The sequence below is a fragment of the Rhinoraja longicauda genome, chromosome 25 (genome assembly GCF_053455715.1).
Source record: "Rhinoraja longicauda isolate Sanriku21f chromosome 25, sRhiLon1.1, whole genome shotgun sequence".
Taxonomy (NCBI): Eukaryota; Metazoa; Chordata; class Chondrichthyes; order Rajiformes; family Arhynchobatidae; genus Rhinoraja; species Rhinoraja longicauda.
Window position 1 is genome coordinate 15,481,722 of NC_135977.1, and position 21,227 is coordinate 15,502,948.

The 21,227-nt window shown below is 43.9% G+C and overlaps 2 protein-coding genes across 5 annotated transcripts in view; one reads left to right on the forward strand and one right to left on the reverse strand.

Moving 5' to 3' along the window:
- The window catches only part of derl3 (derlin 3), a 33,291-nt gene extending 17,982 nt beyond the window's left edge, over nt 1-15,309 (forward strand). The window contains exons 5-8 of the mRNA XM_078421423.1: nt 1,568-1,661; nt 2,594-2,789; nt 9,052-9,142; nt 11,273-15,309. Coding sequence (XP_078277549.1) covers nt 1,568-1,661; nt 2,594-2,789; nt 9,052-9,142; nt 11,273-11,408 — 517 coding nt within the window. The 3' untranslated portion in view covers nt 11,409-15,309. The remainder of the gene's footprint in view (nt 1-1,567; nt 1,662-2,593; nt 2,790-9,051; nt 9,143-11,272) is intronic.
- Nucleotides 15,310-16,162: 853 nt separating this feature from the next.
- The window catches only part of smarcb1a (SWI/SNF related BAF chromatin remodeling complex subunit B1a), a 34,439-nt gene continuing 29,374 nt past the window's right edge, over nt 16,163-21,227 (reverse strand). For all 4 annotated transcript variants that reach the window (XM_078421424.1, XM_078421427.1, XM_078421425.1 and 1 more), the window contains 3 exons: nt 19,114-19,304; nt 16,990-17,121; nt 16,163-16,678 (listed from right to left, as the gene is read on the reverse strand). In XM_078421424.1, the coding sequence (XP_078277550.1) occupies nt 16,639-16,678; nt 16,990-17,121; nt 19,114-19,304 (363 nt within the window). In that variant the 3' untranslated portion in view covers nt 16,163-16,638. The remainder of the gene's footprint in view (nt 16,679-16,989; nt 17,122-19,113; nt 19,305-21,227) is intronic.

Below are 21,227 nucleotides of genomic sequence, written 5' to 3' on the forward strand. Positions count from 1 at the left end.
TATACAATCACTTCTCGTGCTCCTGCGCTTCAAGAAAAAAAGTCCTAGCTTGCTCAACCTCTCCCTGTAGCCCAGGCCCTCAAGTATAGAAGTTGGGATGTTATGTTACGGTTGTGCAAGATGTTATTATAAAGCCCCATTTGGAGTATTGTGTTCAATTTTGGTCACCCTGTTATAGGGAAGATGTCGTTAAGCTGGAAAGGGTGAAGAGAAGATTTAGGAGGATGTTGCCAGGCCTTGCGGGCCTGAACTACAGGGAGAGGTTGAGTAGGCTAGGACTTTTTCCATGAAGTGCAGGGGGATGCGGAATGATCTTATAGAGGTTTATAGGAACATGAAGGGAATAGACAGGGTAGATGCACAGTTTTTCACCAAGAGTAGGGGAATAAAGAACCAGGGGGCATAGGTTTAAGATGAGCGGAAAAATATTTAATAGGAACCTGAGGGGCAACTTTTTCACACACAGGGTGATGGGTATATGGAATGAACAGCCAGAGAGGTAGTTGAGGCAGGCACTATCACATTATTTAAAAGACATTTGGATGGGTACATGGATAGGAAAGTTGAGACTGTGGCGAAACAGGCAGGTGGGGCTAGTGGCAGATGGGCCTTCTTGGTTGGTGTGTGCAAGTTGGACTGTCGGGCCTGTTTCCATGCTGTATGACTCTGTGACTCTATGAGCAGCTTTGTTCCCCAGGATGAGATCTACCACTGTCCCATTCCTTATAAATCGATCTATGTACTGGCACAAGAGGTTCTCCTGAATGCAATTCAAAAATGGATTCAGGCCTGGGGTGGTCTTTTGCATAAATAAATATCACGGTTTAATGAACCTGATAGCTAAAAGGTCTGGTGTGGAGAAAATAAAATAACAGTGCAGAACCTAACAAAGCGAATAAAACAAAAAGATGAAACAAAGAACAGTGCAGCAAAGGAACATTGTCGGCCCACAATGTCTGTACTGAATTAATCCCCTCTGGCTATCCAAAAACCTGTTTAATGGCACAATCATATCTGCTTCCACCTCCACCCCTGGCAAGTGCATTCCATGTACTGCGCATCTCTATTAACATTCCCTCTCTGACCTTACAGGTATGCCCTCCAGCCTTTGTCATTTCCACCCTGAGAAAAAGATCCAGATTGTTTACCCTATCTATGCCCCTCATAATTTTCCAAACTTCTATCAGATCTCCCCTCAACCTCCAATGCTCCAGATAAAGCAATCCAATTTGTCCACCCTCTCCTCATAGTGAATACCTTCCAAACCAGGCAGTACTCCAGTAAACCTCTTCTGCACCCTCTCCAAAACCTCCACAACCTTTCATGGAAACTGCACACAATACTCCAACTGATGGTGATGGAGCTTGAATGATTTCTAGACTCACACAGCTCACATCACCGCCAAACTGAATTGCGCTTGTGCCCGGGATGGCCAGTGCTTACTTAGTAAATCCCCGTACCTGGTTGCTGTGTGGGTAACTGGAAGGGTTGATGTTTGGTTTCCAAACCTTTGTTGGGTTGGATCAGAGACACAGTTGCATGCTATCTTCTTTTACCAGTATTCCAGATACAGATATTGTCGAATGTTGGAAGAAGGATCGTTCAGGGGAAGAACGGCTGATTTTCTGCTCATGTTTATTTTTGGAGGTATTTTAATGACAGTATCCTTTTGTCAAGTGTTATTTGTCTTGTCGTCGCTGACATAAATCCTAGGCAGTCCCTCGGGATCGAGCATGATTTCCTTTCAACTTAAGTTTGTGGCTGTTGAAGTGACTGATGAGCCTAATGTGGAACCCACAAATTGTTCCACAGATGGAACAGTGTGGAAGGCGAGTGAGTAGCCTAGATGGTGCACTTCTTCCACCACATAAGGTGGGCCTCTAGGTGCTGTATCTTACATGGACTCTAGATTCTGGTGCCATACCAAATGCTCCTCCATTATGAATGGTCATGGGCCAAGGATTCAGCAACCCCTTGCACATACCTGCAATTCTTAGTTTTAGAGATACAGCATGGAAACAGGCCCTTTGGCCCACCGTCCGCACTGACCAACAATCACCTGTGCATAATAGTTCTATACTTCACACTCGGGATAATTTACAGAAGCCAAGTAACCTACAAACTTGCACGTATTTGGAATGTGGGAGGAAACCAGAATACCCGGGGAAAGCTTTATGTCAACAATGAAGATTGTCCCTGTCGATCGCATATCTTCCCCAGCCAACAATGGGCCATTATGAATTCCACCCTTCCCGAGGTCGTCTGTTCCCGGCCCCGGTTTGTTCTGACATTTTCTCGCCTTCAGTTCCCACCCTTCCCACCTCTATCAGTCTGAGGAAGGGTTCTGACCCGAAACGTCACCTATTCCCTTTCTCCAGATATACTGACTGACCCGCTGAGTTACTCCAGCACTTTGTGTCTATCTTTAGACTGCGATATATTGTTTAAATCTTGAAGAGAGCAATGAAAGAGCATACTGACGAGTGTGTGTGTGTGTACCCCTCGGGCAGCCAACTGGCTTGCTTTGATTCACTGCAGGAGAACTAATGGACACCCTAGAACATCCTATGATCCTTGACTCTGGAGCACTCAGCTGTTTGGAATCTTTGCAAGCTTGTTCTTCCTGGGCCAGGCCTTCACCATCATGCTGGTTTACATCTGGAGCAGGAGAAACCCATTTGTACGAATGAATTTTTTTGGCCTGCTGAACTTCCAGGCTCCTTTTTTGCCGTGGGTGTTGATGGGATTCTCATTGCTTCTGGGAAACTCTGTCATCGTTGACTTGTTGGGTAAGCTATAGCTATCAGGCATACGTGTGTTTAAATGGGTGTGAAATCTGCTGAATCGTTCCATATTCTTTGATATTTAAATGGGGAATATCAGATTGATGAGAGCCACTAGAGAGCTAATGGTTAATTCAAGGTACATCTTAAGTTCACATTATGTTATGTCCTTGAGTGACAATACAATAAATATACAATCTACCTTTCTATTATGTCTGCAGCGCACACACACTATGACAGTCCTTTCTGTACCTTAAAATGTCTTATAAAATTCTTCAGTCCCGCCCACAGCTGGAGATTAGTCCTTGCACATGCTGATGATATGTCAGCATTGAAGACTAATCTTGCCTTCCAAGCATTTTATTGCGTGCAGTTCTGGTCACACCATTATGGAAAGGGTGTGGAGGCTTTGGTGAGGGTGCAGAAAAAGTTTAACAGAATGCTGCCTAGATTAGATGGCATTTGGATACAAGAAGAGATTGGTCAAACTTGCATTGTTTACTCTTGAACGCCAGAGATTGAGGGGAGACCTGATAGAAGTAGATAAATGTTGAGGCATAGATAGGGTAGATGGTCCTTTTCCCAGGATGGAAATGTCAAAGACTGGAAGGCAGAGCTTTAACGTGAGAGGGGCAAAGTTTAAAGGAGATGTAAAGGGCACGTTTTTTCACACAGAAATTGATGGGTGAGTGAAACACACTGCCAGGAGTGGTAGTGAAGGCAGATGTGTTAGTGGCGTTTAAGAGGCTTTTAGAAAGACACATTAATATGCAGGGAATGGAGAGATATGGATCAGGGGCCACAGTCTTAGAATAAAGGGGAGGCCATTTAAAACTCGGGCGAGAAGGAACCTTTTCACCCAGAGAGTTGTGAATTTGTGGAATTCTCTGTCACAGAGGGCAGTGGAGGCCAAATCACTGGATGAATTTAAGAGAGAGTTAGATAGAGCTCTGGGGGCAAGTGGAATCGAGGGATATGGGGAGAAGTTGGGCACAGGTTACTGATTGTGGATGATCAGCCATGATCACAATGGCGGTGCTGGCTCAAAGGGTCGAATAGCCTCCTCCTGCACCTATTTTCTATGATCAAGTGCAGGCAGATAAAATTAGTTTATCTTGGCATCACGCGTTGCACATTGTTGGCTGAAGGGTCTGTTCCTATACTGTACTTTTCTATGTTCTAAGTTCCCCCCACCAAAAACCAAATTTCAACATATCTGAACAAAAATGAAGAGCAGCCTCTTGTCAGAACAAGTCCCTTCAATTTGACCTGAAACGTCAACTGTCCATTTCCCTTCACAGTTGCAGCTTGACTTACTGAATTACTTCAGCATCAGTCTGAAGAAGGGTCTCGACCCGAAATGTCACTCATTCCTTCTCTCCAGAGATGCTGCCTGACCCGCTGAGTTACTCCAGCTTTTTGTGATACCTTCAGCTGATCTTTTTATGCTTCTGATAGCAACATTTGCGGTTTCTTGTTCCAGTGCAACTTGTCTGAAGCCTGACGATAAAATGCAAGCATTAATTGCAGAAGTTCAGATAAATCAATTGCCATTGTCACCAATATTCTGAGTGGAAAGCGATTATAACCTATCCTGTTACATATTGGAATTTTAAAACTAAAGGTGCAGTTATAATTCAGTCACTCAATTCTGTTCCCGTTTCTGGATTTAGTGTTGTGTAATGATCCTGATCTGATAAGGGGACTAGAGGTAAAAGAGCCATTAGGAGGCAGTGATCACAACATGATAAGTTTTACTCTGCAAATGGAAAGGCAGAAGGGAAAATCGGAAGTGTCAGTATTACAGTATAGCAAAGGGGATTACAGAGGCATGAGGCAGGAGCTGGCCAAAATTGACTGGAAGGAGGCCCTAGCAGGGAAGACGGTAGAACAGCAATGGCAGGTATTCCTGGGAATAATGCAGAGGTTGCAGGATCAATTTATCCCAAAGAGGCGGAAAGACTCTAAGGGGAGTAAGAGACACCTGTGGCTGACAAGGGAAGTCAAGGACAGCATAAAAATTAAGGAGAGGAAGTATAACATAGCAAAGAAGAGCGGGAAGACAGAGGATTGGGACTCTTTTAAAGAGCAACAAAAGTTAACTGAAAAGGCAATACGGAGAGAAAAGATGAGGTACGAGGGTAAACTAGCCAATAATATAAAGGAGGATAGCAAAAGTTTTTTTAGGTACGTGAAGAGGAAAAAAATAGTCAAGGTAAATGTGGGTCCCTTGACAGAAGCAGGGGAATTTATTATGGGGAACAAAGAAATGGCAGACGAGTTAAACCGTTACTTTGGATCTGTCTTCACTGAGGAAGATACACACAATCTCCCAAATGTTCTAGGGGCCGGAGAACCTAGGGTGATGGAGGAACTGAAGGAAATCCACATTAGGCAGGAAATGGTTTTGGGTAGACTGATGGGACTGAAGGCTGATAAATCCCCAGGGCCTGATGGTCTGCATCCCAGGGTACTTAAGGAGGTGGCTCTAGAAATAGTGGAAGCATTGGAGATCATTTTTCAATGTTCTATAGATTCAGGATCAGTTCCTGTGGATTGGAGGATAGCAAATGTTATGCCACTTTTTAAGAAAGGAGCGAGAGAGAAAACGGGTAATTATAGATCAGTTAGTCTGACATCAGTGGTGGGGAAGATGCTGGAGTCAATTATAAAAGACGAAATTGCTGAGCATTTGGATAGCAGTAACAGGATCATTCCGAGTCAGCATGGATTTACGAAGGGGAAATCATGCTTGACAAATCTACTGGAATTTTCTGAGGATATAACTAGGAAAATTGACAGGGGAGTCAGTGGATGTGGTGTACCTCGACTTTCAGAAAGCCTTCGACAAGGTCCCACAAGAGTTGCTGCTTTACAGCGAATGCAGCGTCGGAGACTCAGGTTCGATCCTGACTACGGGTGCTGCACTGTACGGAGTTTGTACGTTCTCCCCGTGACCTGCGTGGGTTTTCTCCGAGATCTTCGGTTTCCTCCCACACTCCAAAGACGTACAGGTATGTAGGTTAATTGGCTGGGTAAATGTAAAAATTGTCCCTAGTGGGTGTAGGATAGTGTTAATGTGCGGGGATCGCTGGGCGGCGCGGACTTGGTGGGCCGAAAAGGCCTGTTTCCGCGCTGTATATATATGATATGATATGATATGATAGGAGATTAGTGGGCAAAATTAGAGCACATGGTTTTGGGGGTAGGGTACTGACATGGATAGAAAATTGGTTGACAGACAGAAAGCAAAGAGTGGGGATAAATGGGTCCCTTTCGGAATGGCAGGTGGGGTACCAGTGGGGTACCGCAAGGTTCGGTGCTGGGACCCCAACTATTTACGATATACATTAATGACTTAGATGAAGGGATTAAAAGTACCATTAGCAAATTTGCAGATGATACTAAGCTGGGGGGGTAGTGTGAATTGTGAGGAAGATGCAATAAGGCTGCAGGGTGACTTGGACAGGTTGTGTGAGTGGGCGGATACATGGCAGATGCAGTTTAATGTAGATAAGTGTGAGGTTATTCACTTTGGAAGTAAGAATAGAAAGGCAGATTATTATCTGAATGGTGTCAAGTTAGGAAGAGGGGATGTTCAACGAGATCTGGGTGTCCTAGTGCATCAGTCACTGAAAGGAAGCATGCAGGTACAGCAGGCAGTGAAGAAAGCCAATGGAATGTTGGCTTTCGTAACAAGAGGTGTTGAGTATAGGAGCAAAGAGGTCCTTCTACAGTTGTACCGGGCCCTGGTGAGACCGCACCTGGAATACTGTGTGCAGTTTTGGTCTCCAAATTTGAGGAAGGATATTCTTGCTATTGAGGGCATGCAGCGTAGGTTCACTAGGTTAATTCCCGGAATGGCGGGACTGTCGTATGTTGAAAGGCTGGAGCAATTAGGCTTGTATACACTGGAATTTAGAAGGATGAGGGGGGATCTTATTGAAACATATAAGATAATTAGGGGATTGGACACATTAGAGGCAGGAAACATGTTCCCAATGTTGGGGGAGTCCAGAACAAGGGGCCACAGTTTAAGAATAAGGGGTAGGCCATTTAGAACGGAGATGAGGAAGAACTTTTTCAGTCAGAGAGTGGTGAAGGTGTGGAATTCTCTGCCTCAGAAGGCAGTGGAGGCCAGTCCGTTGGATGCTTTCAAGAGAGAGCTGGATAGAGCTGTTAAGGATAGCGGAGTGAGGGGATATGGGGAGAAGGCAGGAACGGGGTACTGATTGAGAGTGATCAGCCATGATCGCATTGAATGGCGGTGCTGGCTCGAAGGGCTGAATGGCCTACTCCTGCACCTATTGTCTATTTCCTTTGGCCAACAAACTCGACTATAATTTGTTCAAAGTATTTTTTTTCTTTGATTTTTGAAGATAATAATATCGTTCATTTGGTCAGTGGATTTGGCCAAAAAATCAACAATATTCAATGCATATTTAAAAAGGTAACCCAAAGTTCTTTCAACAGTAGCTTGGGAACATTTTTGCTTATTCTAATTTTTTTAATTGAATTACTAATAGCTAAGATGAACTGTGAAGGAGCTGATAATTATTTGGCAACATTTTGATGAGCACAGAACAGTACTGCATTGGAAAAGGCCATTTAGCCCACAATGTCCGTGCCATATATGATGCTAAATTAATCTTCAACAATATTTAAATTGAACATTTTGCCAGAATGACACCCTTCCAACACTACCTTCTCTTGGAAACAAAACCATCAAGTCAAACTGATGTCGTAATCATCTGGATCAACCTTCCTGGAGGAACATTATCAAATACCTTTCTAAAATCCATGTAGGCAACATTCAGTGGTCTATCCTCATCAATCACCTTCTTCACCTCTTCAAATAACAAATCAAGTTAGTAAGACATGACCAGCTGCTGACAAAACCATGTTTATTGTTCCTAATTTCCCATTTTCTTTCAAATGCAAGTAAATCCTATACCATAGAATAGTTTCCCTAACGGTATTGTGAGGCGCACTGGTATATAATTTACCAAATTACCTGGTCTTCCCTTCTCAAATAGAGGAACAATGTTGACTACCCTCTAGTCCATCAGGACCTTGTCTGTGAGACGGCGATACCAAGATCTTTGTTAAGGCCGCAATAATCTCATCTCTTGCCTCTCTCATAAACTGGGATAGATCCCAGCGAATGTATCCACAATGTTTTTCATGAGACCCAACACCATGCCAAACTGCCCCAGTGTACTAGTATATCCCACACATGCCTTACTGTCCTCCTTGGTGAATACAGATGCAAGGAGCTTGTTCAGTACCATGCCTACATACTCTGACTCCAACGTTGTTCTTCCTTGTGTAGGAAGGAACTGCAGATGCCGGTTTACACCGAAGATGGGCACAAAATGCTGGAGTAACTCAACAGGACAGGCAGCATCTCTGGAGAGAAGGAATGGGTGACGTTTTGGGTCTCTACTAAAAGTCACCCATTCCGTCTCTCCAGAGATGCTGCCTGTCCTATTGAGTTCCTCCAGCATTTCATGTTTAACTGCATCCTTCCTACCTTCTGCCTATCTTTTCCCTAATTATAAAAAATCTTGAAATTTTCTTTACTCTGATTTGCAAATGACATTTCATGCCCCATTTTGGCCCTTCCAATTCCCTGCTTGAGTTCTTTCCTGCTTGCTTTATATTCCTCCAATGCCTTGTCTCATTTCATTATTCATACTTACATATGCTTCCTTTGTCTCTTTCACCAAATTTAGAATCTTTCTGGTCATCCAAGGTTTACCTTACCTTGGCCTCCTTATCCACCTTGCTGGAACATGTCAGTCCTGAGCCCTTATCAATTAGCCTTTGAACAACTCCCACATTTATATTGAATACTTTTCAATTGTTTGATCATCGCTCAATGATTAGTTGATACCAGCCATTTATAATCACAATACATTAATTTCTTTAATATATTATCTATGTTATATATCCTATATGTTTTGTTTTTTTAGGATCTCACATGTGTGTTATTATTATGTCAGGTGAAGACCTGAATACCTATCATAGCTGTTTGAAACTGATGTAGTATTCCAGTGGTAGTTGAGACATAGAATGTATTAAATATATTGCACTTCTAATAGCAAAAAATCTTGTTTCATCTGGTAGTGAGTGAATATGGGCAAGGGGCTGGTGCGTGATGATATACAACTTTGTAAATGTCCATTTCCACATTGACATAAGATTGTCTAATGGAGGTCAGCAGTGGGAAGCATGAATAAACCAGCTGAATTTTCCCTTGTTGCAGGGATTGTGGTCGGCCATATATATTACTTTCTGGAAGATATATTCCCAAACCAACCTGGGGGAGTGAAGCTGCTGGTGACGCCAGGCTTTCTGTAAGTCTTGCCTCTTCAGGTATTTTGTTAAAACCATGTACAGGTTTGAGTGGAGTATTCTCTGTCCGAGTAGAATATTCCCCGTTTATGGCCATCATCCTGTCTTCTGCTTGATATTGTTTCATTCCTAACATGTACCTGTGGAACATTTGTGTCCCTAAAGGCCTTGCTTGATGCAGGGTCATGGATGGATGTGGTTGGGGTGGGGAGTCTTCAGCATGCAAGTTCATTTGTCTTGTGGGCTGATCATTTAATTTTCAAATCATTAATCATGACTCCTTCTCCAGTGAGTGCTCTGTTACTTGAAGATTCTCCTCACCTTGCACCACTACCCTTCCATCCCATCTCCTGACCAAACCTGTTTACAGGCACCATGAACTAACAGGAGCATCTTTTTTTCAACTATCTTATTAAAACCACCTACAACCATGCACACTCGTGTCCTGTGCTCCAAGGAGAACAACTCCAGTTTTTCCAAACTAGTGTTTTAACTAAAACCATTCTATTCCTGAGCATTCCAGATCTCTTACACATTCTCCCCAAGATTTTTGCATCCGTTCTAAATTACTGTGGCCAAACCTATAATTCTCGAGTTGTGACCTAACCTGTGATCTTCATAAAGTTTTAGCATAACTTTTGCACTTCAAACCTCATTTTTATGAAACCATAGAGCCCATATTGTCTTTCATCGTTTATATCCATGTCCTTTACATGTATCTCAAACAGCACAGGTCCCAGCACAGATCCCTGTAGAGCTCCACTGGTTACAGACTTCCAGCCAGAATACTGTCCTTACACCACAACACTGCCTTCTATCAGTAAGCCAGCTCTGAATCCATACGGCTTAGGTCACTGATAATACTGTGATCTTAATCTTCTGTATCAGCCAACTATGGGAGACTTCATCAAATGCCTTACTAAACTCCACGTAGACACCATCCGCCCCTCATCGATCACTTTTGTCACCTCCTGAAAAAAACACGATCAAGTTGGTAAGGCATGACCTGCTATTTGCGATGCTATGCTGACTGGGAGTAAATCCTATCACAAAGAATCCTCTCCAATTGTTTCCATACTTCTGCCCTGAGGCACACTGGCTTATAATTTCCTGGATTCTCTCTATTTCCTTTGAGCAGAGGCGACTCATTATAGCAGCTAAAAAAAGATTAAAAACTCAATAGGTTAGGCAGCATCGCTGAGACATGGATAGGTGACATTTCGGGTCGAGACCCTTAAGAATGATTGAGGTGCCTGATAACTTGCATTATTTCATACTTTTTGTGTCTTTATCTCTGGCCTTAATCTATCTACCTATCAACCCCCCTCGCCTGTATCCACCTATTAGAAGTAGAAACAAGGAACTGCAGATGCAGGTTTACAAAAAAATGACAAAGTGGCAGTATCTCTGGAAAACATGGATTGGTGACGTTTTGTGTGTGGAGATGACCCAAAACTTAATCTATCCATGTTCTCCAGAGATGCTGCCTAACCTGCTGAGTTACTCCAGTACTTTGTGTCCATCAATCAGTTGCCAGGCTTTCTCCTGCCTGCCATCCCAACTTTCTGGCCCCTTCCTACCACCACAGACTGACCACCTACCCATGTTTTCCAGAGATGCTGCGTTACTCCAGCTCTTGGGAGTCTTTGGTAGACCAGCATCTACAATTCCTTGTGTCCCCTAGTTACACCGGCTACTGATTGTGTTTGTAAAGCTGTCTCTGAGTAACAAGTTCCCCATCACTGCATTCCTTCTCTCCAGAGTTATTTCAGCATTTTGTGTCTACTGAATAATGTAACTTGGGATTGGCCAGATCCTGCAATCACTACCTTATCAGTCTCATATTTTGTTTGTTTCAGCTGCTCTGCAAGTTGCCATCTGACACCAAAATTAATTTGCCTCATCAGCCCTCTACCTGCACCTCATGATGTCTTCTTCTCATGCACTACTCCCTCCCTCACCGCCACCCTTCCATTTTTTCCCTTGTCGACCCCTTTCATTCTAGCTCACTCTGTAAAAACTCGACAATCCCCAGGGCTCTAGTCTGCGTTCACTGGAAACTCGCAGCAGTTGTAAAGATCATTTTGTAATTCACACAAGTTGCAATTACCCCTGCTCACTCTGATTTACAGGAAGGCGATATTTGACGTTGCAGAGGAGGATCCCAATTACAACATGCTGCCTGAGGATCGGCCTGTGGGATTCAACTGGGGTCGTGAGCAAAGGTTTGGGGATCCGAATGAACAGAACCCTGATGCTCACCAATGACACTTCGTATTTTGTAAGACTGGATGTTGCTGAAATGGAGTAAATTTATTTTCAATTTTATTTTGCATAGTGACTGAGATGCTTTCACAAAGGTAGTAATTAAAAGTAATAATTGTTTTCAATTCTTCAGCATCAAAGTGACAAATATTTGTGGAAAATTATTGACAGTCTTGAATAGGTTTATATACCAAGCTCTTATAATTTCCAAGAGAATCTCTCATTTTCTCAATTGTGCAGTGTGGATGCAGCAGGCTTCCTGATGAAGACAGTTCTTCTGATATCCACAGTAGTATTGCTGAGTGTATTAATAATGTTTTATGTGGTGTACAGCAAAGGGTTAGAAGTTGCTTTGTGGGAGTCAAATCAAACAATCGGTGGCATGGAGCCACAAAAACATTAAAGCAGAATTGCATTGGTCTTAGGCTTTAAGGAGAGCATAGGCAGAAAGGGTATGTGTAAAAGAGGAGGTGGTGTGGTGAGGAAAGAGCCTTAGGGAGGAAATTTGTGGTGCTTAGTCTTGGCTGGAGCTCATGGTGCAATCATTTCTCACTATGACAGAAGCCTGAATTAGAGTGTGGATATCATTGAGTTAGAAAAGGTTATAAAGATATTAGGGTGTAAGATTATGAATAGTTTGAAAACCACGATGAGTATTTTGTAGTTCAGTAGTATTTGGTAACGGTCACAAAGTGTAGAGTAAAAGGAGTACAAGCAGTCGAGTTTTGTATGATCTGATCTTGTCATCGCTGAAAATTCAGATCCAGTTCAAGACAATAAGGTGCAAGTAGCTTGATTCAATTTCAAACAATTTGATTGTGAGCTGGAGTGTGTACACCACCTGCAATGCTTTCAGTTGGCCTGACCTTTGAACATAGACCATAAAACAGTACAGCACAGGAACTGGCCCTCCAGCCCACAATGTTTGAACCAATCATGTCTAGCGGAACTGATCTCATCTTCCTGCACATGATCCATATCCCTCTATCCCCTGCACTTCCATGTGCCCGTCTAAAAGCCCCTTAAATGCCACTAATGTATCTGCCTCAACCACCACCCTGGTAATGAGTTCCACCACCCGCTGTAAAAAAAAATTGCCCTGTACGTCCATTAAACTTGCTCCCTCTAAACTTATAGCTAAAACCTCTTGTGTTGGACATTTCCACCCGAGGGAAAAGGGTTCTGACGGTCTATATGTGCCTCTCATAATCTTATCTACTTCTATTGTCTCTTCTTAACCTCTGACGTTCCAGAGAAGATGGTCCAAGTCTATCAAACCTCTCCCTGTAGATGAAACCCTGTAATTCAAGCATCATTTTGGTAAACTTCCTCTGCATCATCTCCAAAGCTCCTCCATCTTTCCTGGATGGGGCGACCAGAACAGCACGCAATACTCCAAATGCAGACTAAACAAAGTCCTATAGAGCTAGTGATGTGGAGCTCACATTGGGTCCCAAGATCCAATGAAAAATGAAGTGAAGGAGAAACAAAGTTTTACTCTCCAGCTGTTGCTGAAGATTTTAGGTATCTGATAAATTTGGGATGAGAAAGGAAGAGATATGCGACTAGTGCAGGATATGGTACTGACAATGAAAGATAAATCATGATCTTATGGAATGGCAGAGCGGACTGAAGGAACCCCATCCAACTCCCCCCCCCACCAATCCCCACCTTCAACCTGCACATTGTCACCTTATTCTTTCACTCTATTCCCTTTACCCGCACTTTGTGCTTTCAATAATGGAGTCATAGTCATGCAGCACAGGAACAACTTGCCTATGCCAACTATGGTGCGCTATATACATTGGTCCCATCTGCCTGTGTTTGGCCCATATCCCTCTAAACCTTTCCATGTACCTGTGTCCAAATCTATTTTAAATGTTGTTACAGTACCTGCCTCAACTAACTCCACTGACAGTTTGATATATATATACACTACCCTCTGCGTGGAAAAGTTGCCCCTCAGGTTCCTATTAATTTTTTCCCTTCTCACTTTCTACCTATGTTCTCTTGATTCCCTTAATCTGGGTAAAAAATCTCTGCATTCACCCTGTCTATTCCCAATCATGATTTTATACACCTATATCCAAGGATTTTATCCAGCTATAGGGAGAGGTTGAGCAGACTGGTACTTCATTCCTTGGAGCGCAGGAGGATGAGGGGTGATCTTATGGAAGTGTAAAAAATCATGAGAGAAATAGATTGTGTAGATGCACAGAGTTTCTTGTCCAGAAAAGGGGAATCGAGAACCAGAGGACAAAGGTTTAAGGTGAAGGGGGAAAGATTTAATAGGAATCTGAGGGGTAACCTTTTCACACGAAGGGTGGTGGGTGTATGGAACGAGCCGCCAGAGGAGGTAGTTGAGGCAGGGACTATTGCAACATTTAATAAACAATTAGACAGGTACATGGATAGGACAGGTTTGGGCCAAACACAGGCAGGTGGAACTTGTGTACATGGGACATGCTGGTTGGTACGGGCAAGTTGGGCCGAAGGGCCTGTTTTAACACTGCATGACTCTGACCTCAAAAGATTCACCCTTCATCCTCTTGCACTCCAAGGAATAAAATACTAGCCTGCCCAACCTCTCCCTATAGCTCAGGCCTTCAAGTCCTGACAACATCTTCGTAAATTTTCTGTGAACTCTTTCCAGATTAACAACATCCTACCAATGGCATGTTGACCAAAACTGAACACAATATTTCAAATGCAGCCTTGCTTGTACAACTGTAACATACCATCCGAAATTCTATACTCAGGGGCGACACGGTGGCAGAGCAGTCCAACTATTGCCTTACAGCACCAGAGACCCGGGTTCGATCTTGACTACAGGTGCTTGTCTGTACAGTGTTAGTATGTTCTCCCCGTGACTTACGTGGGTTTTCTCCGAGATCGTCGGGTTCTTCCCACACTCCAAAGATGTACAGGTTTGTGGGTTAATTGGTTTGGCATAAATGTAAAATTGTCCCTGGTGCGTGTAGGATAATGTGCGGGTATCGCTAGTTGGTGCAGACTCGCTAGGCTGAAGGGCCTGTTTCCACGCTGTATCTCTAAACTAAACTACTCTTGACTGATAAAGGCCAATGTACTGAAAGCCTTCCAAGCCATCCTATCTACCTGTGCTGCCACTTTCCTGTGTACCTGCACTCCCAGATCTCTTTGCTCGACAACACTGCCAGGCCCCATTTCTCCTTTATTCCCATGCTTTGCTTTTCCACACTCATCCCCAAATGAGATCTCCATGCATGTTTGCCCACAACATCAGGAATGAACATGAATACCTTGCAAAGCCCACGCTTTTGTCATTGTGAGCATACCTGTCCAACTCGCAATCTCTGCTCTTGCCATCTCCCACACTTGGAAACTGCCCTTATTCCTTTGCTCTGCATTCTGCTGTCTCCTGGATTGTTCTCACTGTCGCCCATTTGTTTCAAGGATCATTTCCTTTGCTTGCATGGTTCTGGATTTCAGTCTATGTGCACTGCACATTATTACCTGTAAAGCTGCAATAGTATCATTGATAGTTTCACTGCCTCTGATGCAACAGTAACGCTTCAGACAAGGCCCCATCGTGAGTTTGCCACTGTTTTTTAAAAAACATTACAGCTAATCTTATTTATGTGAAGCAACCTTGATAGTGAGACCGCAGCATTGAAATAGTTATTAGATTTCTGTGACAGAACATCACTATGGGATACAGTGGTAATTTGAGAGACTTGTACTTTTCCAGCAGCAATAGCTACCATTATCTCACAACTCTGCTGGATGGTAGAGGACAAAATGGACGGAGATTAATCATCTAGTTATTCCTGTGGAATAGTTCTTAATTGCCTGTCTCTATTGTACGTCTTGTCCGGAAATGATTGGAAACTCCAGTTTATCTGTTAATAAAGACTTGACATCATTTAAGATGAAGATTTTGTGACAAGCAAAACAATACACAAGGTAAAAATAACAAATAACTTCCTCTTTCTTGGTACTAGTTACCTTCTAAGTATAAGTATCAATTTTTAAATGCAGTCTACAGTGGAAAGAAAAGGTGCAGCCCATTGTCACGTCTAGCTTGTGACTTCAGCTCCATACTTCATACTGTAATCACATGCCATTCCTCTTCTCCAATTAATATACAAGGGTTGCACCTGATGTGCTAGTTGTGTAAACTAGACTGTCGGGGGGACAGGGTCCAAAGAAGTAGTGAGGCAGGTGGGAGGGCTAGAAGTCAACGACATCAAGTTCAGTGCACAGGACAGGCAGAAACATGGCAGGGAGAGAGGAAAGATTGTTGGATTAAATTGCATTAATTTCATTGTTGGGGCCTGACAGGTATATTGAACTTCATCAGATATCAAAAGCCTGGAACATTGAGCTGCCAGTCATATCCCTCTTGCAAACATGCTTTTGCAATGGCCACAACATCATAGACCCAAGCACTGACCCAGGCTCTAAATTCATCTTCTTTCTCCACAGTACTCCTTACATAGAAATAAGGACACTTCAGCTCATCAGATCATCATATTGCTTCACCTCATCCTTGACTTTCTTTCTTTTAGGAATTACTGTCCCAACCTCTACCTTCCCATCACTTCTTCCAATTTCTGACTTACTGCTCTGGTTCCCACCACCCTGCCTCTCTATTTCAAACCCACCCGAGTGATGTGCTGGTTGAGAGAAACATACAGCACGTGGTTTACAACTCCCCCCACCAACGCCCAATCAAATCAGATAGGATTAAAAAGCTATTGCAGGATAGATAAAATTAAGACCTTTATTTAAAAAAAAGAACTGCTCTAGAAGTGCAATGAGCATCTATACAAAAACAGATTAAGGCAAGACATCTGTGCACTGACTGTAGGGAATGGACCTGCACATGAATACATCTGATGAGCACAGTCTTAATACACAGTGTGAGGACCTGCACAAGTCTTATTACAAGGTCTGCCACAAGGCCGCTGTGGGGAATGTCTATTTTCTCTCAGAACTAGCACTTGCAATGGTTATCCACTTGTCATCATCTGAACCTGACTGTTGGCCAGTCTGGCGATGGGGCCACACACGGCATCAGTTCACATTGGAGACAGGACCGAGCAGAGGAGCGGCTCCCAGCACATAGACCGGAGGACTGAGCATAGGGACAGGTACCAGATGCACGATCGGACTGAGCATAAGATCAGTTAGCAAGTTGGAGGCAAACTGAACATGAGACCAGTTTCCAGACCGTCAATAACAGGATCAGTTACCAGGCCGGAGCTGTGTTTGCAAGACGTCTCATTCGCCTGTAAAGCAAAAAAACAATGCAAATAGTTAGGTAGAACAAGATACCCCAGATAAATGGTCCAAGTCTACAGGCCACACCCACCTCCTTCCTATTCATTTTATACATTTCACCCAATTTAAGTGTGCAGGGAAAGGGGGGTGGGGATGGTGTAGACATGTTGGGAGGATGTGCATTGTGTGGGGGTGGGGAGGGCGGGTAGAGAAGGTGGGAGGGTGAGCACTGTTGAGCAGGGAAGGTGGTGTGGATCGATTGTGGACGGCAAGCGAGCTGTATCATCACTATGTCCATGTGCTGGATAAGGGAACCTACCGGGTATTTCGGTCCTGATCACGGATCTTTTTGTCCATCTCCGCGTCCGTCAGTGTCTCCAGGAGTGGGCACCACTGGTCTGCATCGCCTGTGTTCCTGATGGCGATCTCCACCGTGGGCAGGGGATTCTCACTGCAGCACAAAAGACAATTAGTCACTGTGGCACAGGTGGTTGCCACTCCACACCGCCCCATGACCCCCTCAGCTGCGAGACCTGGCCCCTGGCATATGTTCATGACAAAAACGTACTGGTGTTGGTTTATTATTGTCACGTGTATCGGGATACAGTGAAAAACTTGTTTTGCCTGTTATCCAGACAAATCATACCATACATGTGGTACATAAAACAGTGCAGCAGAGGAATGTTTGTGCCGAACATGATACCAAGTTAAACTTATCTCATAATCCATATTCCCTGCACTTCCATGTGTTTATCTAAAAGCCTCTTGAACACCACTACCATATGTACCTCCACCACCACCCATGGCAATGTGTTTCAGGCCCCCACCACTCTTTGTGTTTAAAAACTTGCCCCCCACATCTCTATGAAACTTTCCCCCTGTCGCCTTATAGCCGTGCCCTCTAATATTGGACATTTCCACCATGGGAAAAAGTCAGATTAATCCACACAAGTTCAGCAGGTAGTGCAAAGAGAAAAATAGACAAAGTGCAGAATATACAGCTACAGAGAAGGTGCATATAAAAAAGTGCAAGGGCTGCAATTAGGTAGATTGACAGATCGGGAATTCATCCCTAGCATATGAGGCCATTCAAGAGAATATGATGCAGTCTCCTGTCCAGGCCTCCCAACATTTGATTTTACAAATTCATAATTTTAATGTCCAAAATTCAAAAATTTACATCAAAATTCATAATATGGCATGTAATGCAACTTTTCAGGAAAAAAAAGTATGCACACCAAATGCGCATACGCGTTGTGCTACATTCATGTGTGAAAAACGACTATTATTTCCAACAGTCTGTAGTTCTTGGACTACATGTACAATGTCAGGCCTATCATGAGTATATTCTGCTATTTATAGAAAGGTTATTGAACTGAAATACTTTTTACAACAAAGAAAAAATTGTTTTGTTTTGTTTTTTCTATTTTGCTTTTTCCTTACACATCCCAATTCTCTTGGTATTGAATAGAAGAACAATGGCCATAAAATGTATGACTAAGTTATGAAGAGTTTCATTTAAAATTGAAGACATACTTGCTCCAGTGGTCTTCAATATAAAAAACACAACGGTGCATGTCCGTCCCCCCACCCCCCTGGCACCCCCCTCCCCCCCCCTCCCTTTCCCCCACCTCCAGTCCCCCTCCCCCCCCCCCATTCACCCACCCCATCCCCTCTCAGCATCGACGGGCCTCGCTACGTAGCGAGGCGGGGCGAGCGGCAAGGCATGTGTTTTAGGCAGGAAATATGTGAGGCGAAATCAGAATGGCAGAAATGAAATAAGAAAGCGGAAAGTTTCTGCCAAATTCGAAAGGGTTAGGAGGTCCGCCTGTCCATTGCGAAAGGGTAGGAGGGAATGCCCAGATTGCAAGTGATCCTAGACTATGTTCGCTGCTTTCCCGAGGCACTGTGAAAGTCAATGGGGGGTAGGGGTGGCAGGCTGATTTGTGTGATGGACTGGGCTACTTGTACAATTCTCTGCAATTTCTTGAAACTCCAGCATGTTTACCATGGAGAAAGTCATGGCGGGGCGGGGGGAACTGCTAAGGAATTAAGGATATTAAATGTGTTTTGAAACATGTCCACATTACAAAAGAGGTGGTGTGGCAGGCATTAAGAGTAGTAAGGTGGATAAATCTGTAGGTCCTGACTAAGTATATCATAGGACATGTGTGGGAATCTAGGGAAGAAAGTGCAGGAGTCCTGGCAGAGAGATTTGTATCATCTTCAGCCACATGTAAGAACATAGAACATAAAACAAGCATAGAAATAGGTCCTTCGGCCCACAATATCTGTGCCAAACATAATGCCAAGAAAAACTTTTATCTGCCTGCACATGATCCATATCCCTCTCCAAATGAGAACAGGGAGGTTTAAGAGTCAATGAACAAGTGCAAAATACAATTAGAATATATTAACCTTTGTCAGTAGAGAGCAGGCCTACCTGAAAGCATATGTGCGCTGATGCCAGCTCAGCTGGCCTCTGATGCTATAAGCGATGGTGGTGACAAACTCTCCTCCCAGACCCAACTCGGAGCACAGCTTCAGAGCAAACTTCTCAGGTGAATTCTCCCTCTCCGACATGTCCCACTCAAATTGATCCACCAAAGATATATTCCCAACATGGATGTTGAGCTGTACAAATGCAATAGTTCCGTTATTATCCAGATTCAATCAGCCCACAGCTTCAGGGAGCCTCAACCTGCAGACTGAGTGTGCTTAACAACCCAGTGACCAGACCACAGGCTTCAAGTGGTGAGCAGCAATTCCAACACTAGTTATCTCAACCAAGTCTATGGTCTAGTCAACAACTAAACAGAGTCATGAAGTCATATAGCATGGAAAAGGCCCATTCGGCCCATCTCGTCCCTGCCACCCAAGACACCCCATTTGCCTACTCCTGACCCATATCCCTCGAACAATTTCCTATCCATGTATCTGTCCAAATGTCCTTTAAATGTTGTTATTGTGCCCGTCTCAACTATTTTCTCTGGCAGCTCGCTCCATATATCCACTACCTACTGTGTGAAAAAGTTGCCCCTCAGGTTCCTATTGTCGTTCCCTCTCACCTTCAACTGATGCCCACTGGTTCTCGATTCCCCTTCCCTGGGAAAAACACTCTGTAATCGCCTTATCTATTACCCTCATGATTTTATACACCTCCATAAGGTCATCTCTCAGTCTCCACTGCCTCCAAGGAATAAAGCCCTAGCCTTCCCAACCTCTCCCTATAACTCAGGTCCTCGAATCCTGGCAACATCCTCATAAATAATGACTATGTTCATAGTGGGTCAACAGGACCTGATTTGTATCTATCAACTACACTACTGTGCAAACATTCGAGGACAATTACTCTTCCTGACGTGCCATCCCTGGTTGAGATTGGCAAGCTCACCACAGAGGTCTGACCACAGGCCTCTTATTTTCACTAGTCATCCCTGATCCTACAATAGAAGAAAAGATGCAGACTTCCACTGAACCAATGAAGCAAATCTATTGAAATCTGGAGATGGAAGGTCATTCCAGCCCAGTGCAGCCTACAATGTTTAATTTTATCCCCCCTCTAGGCTATTCTGAAGAGCTTCCATATATTAGGATGCTTACAGGACTCAACTGGAGGCAGCCTCCTTTACAACACAGCCATAGAATGATACAGTGTGGAAACAGGCCCTTCGCCCCAACCTGCCCACACCGGCCAATATGTCCCAGCTACACTAATCCCACCTGCCTGCGCTTGGTCCATGTCCCTCCAAACCTGCCCTATCCATGTACCTGGCTAACTGTTTCTTAAACGTTGGGATAATCCCGGTAACAACTACCTCATCTGGCAGCTTGTTCCAAACACGCAACATCCCTTTGTGTGAAAAAGTTACCCCTCAGATTCCTATTAAATCTTGTCCCCTTCACCTTGAACCTTTGTCCTCTGGTCCTCAATTCCCCTACTCTGGGCGAGAAACTCTGTGCATCTACCCGATCTATTCGTCTCATGATTTTGTACACCTCTACATGATCACCCCTCATCCTCCTGCGCTCCAAGGAATAGAGACCCAGCCTACTCAACCAGTGAGTACTCAGTGACACAGACCCAGCATTCATAACGCACCAACAGTACAGGACAGGAATATGCCCATCGGCCCTTGAAGTCTTTGTTGAACATAATGCCAAGTTAAATCTAATCTCTGCCTACATGTGAACCATTTCCCTCCATTCAATGGTTCAATAGTACTTTATTGTCATATACACCTAAGTACAGTGAAATTCATTTTTTTGTATATGTTCAATAACAATCTTACGACACATGTGCCACCGGAAATTGGAGGAACAGCACCTCATATTTCACTTGGGCAGCTTGCAGCCCAGCGGTATGAACATTGACTTCTCCAACTTTAGATAGTTCCTCTGTCCCTCTCTTCCCCTTCCCAGTTCTCCCCCTATCTTCCTGTCTCCACCTATATCCTTCCTTTGTCCCGCCCCCCTGACATCAGTCTGAAGATGGGTCTCGACCCAAAGCGTCACCCATTCCTTCTCTCCTGAGATGCTGCCTGACCTGCTGAGTTA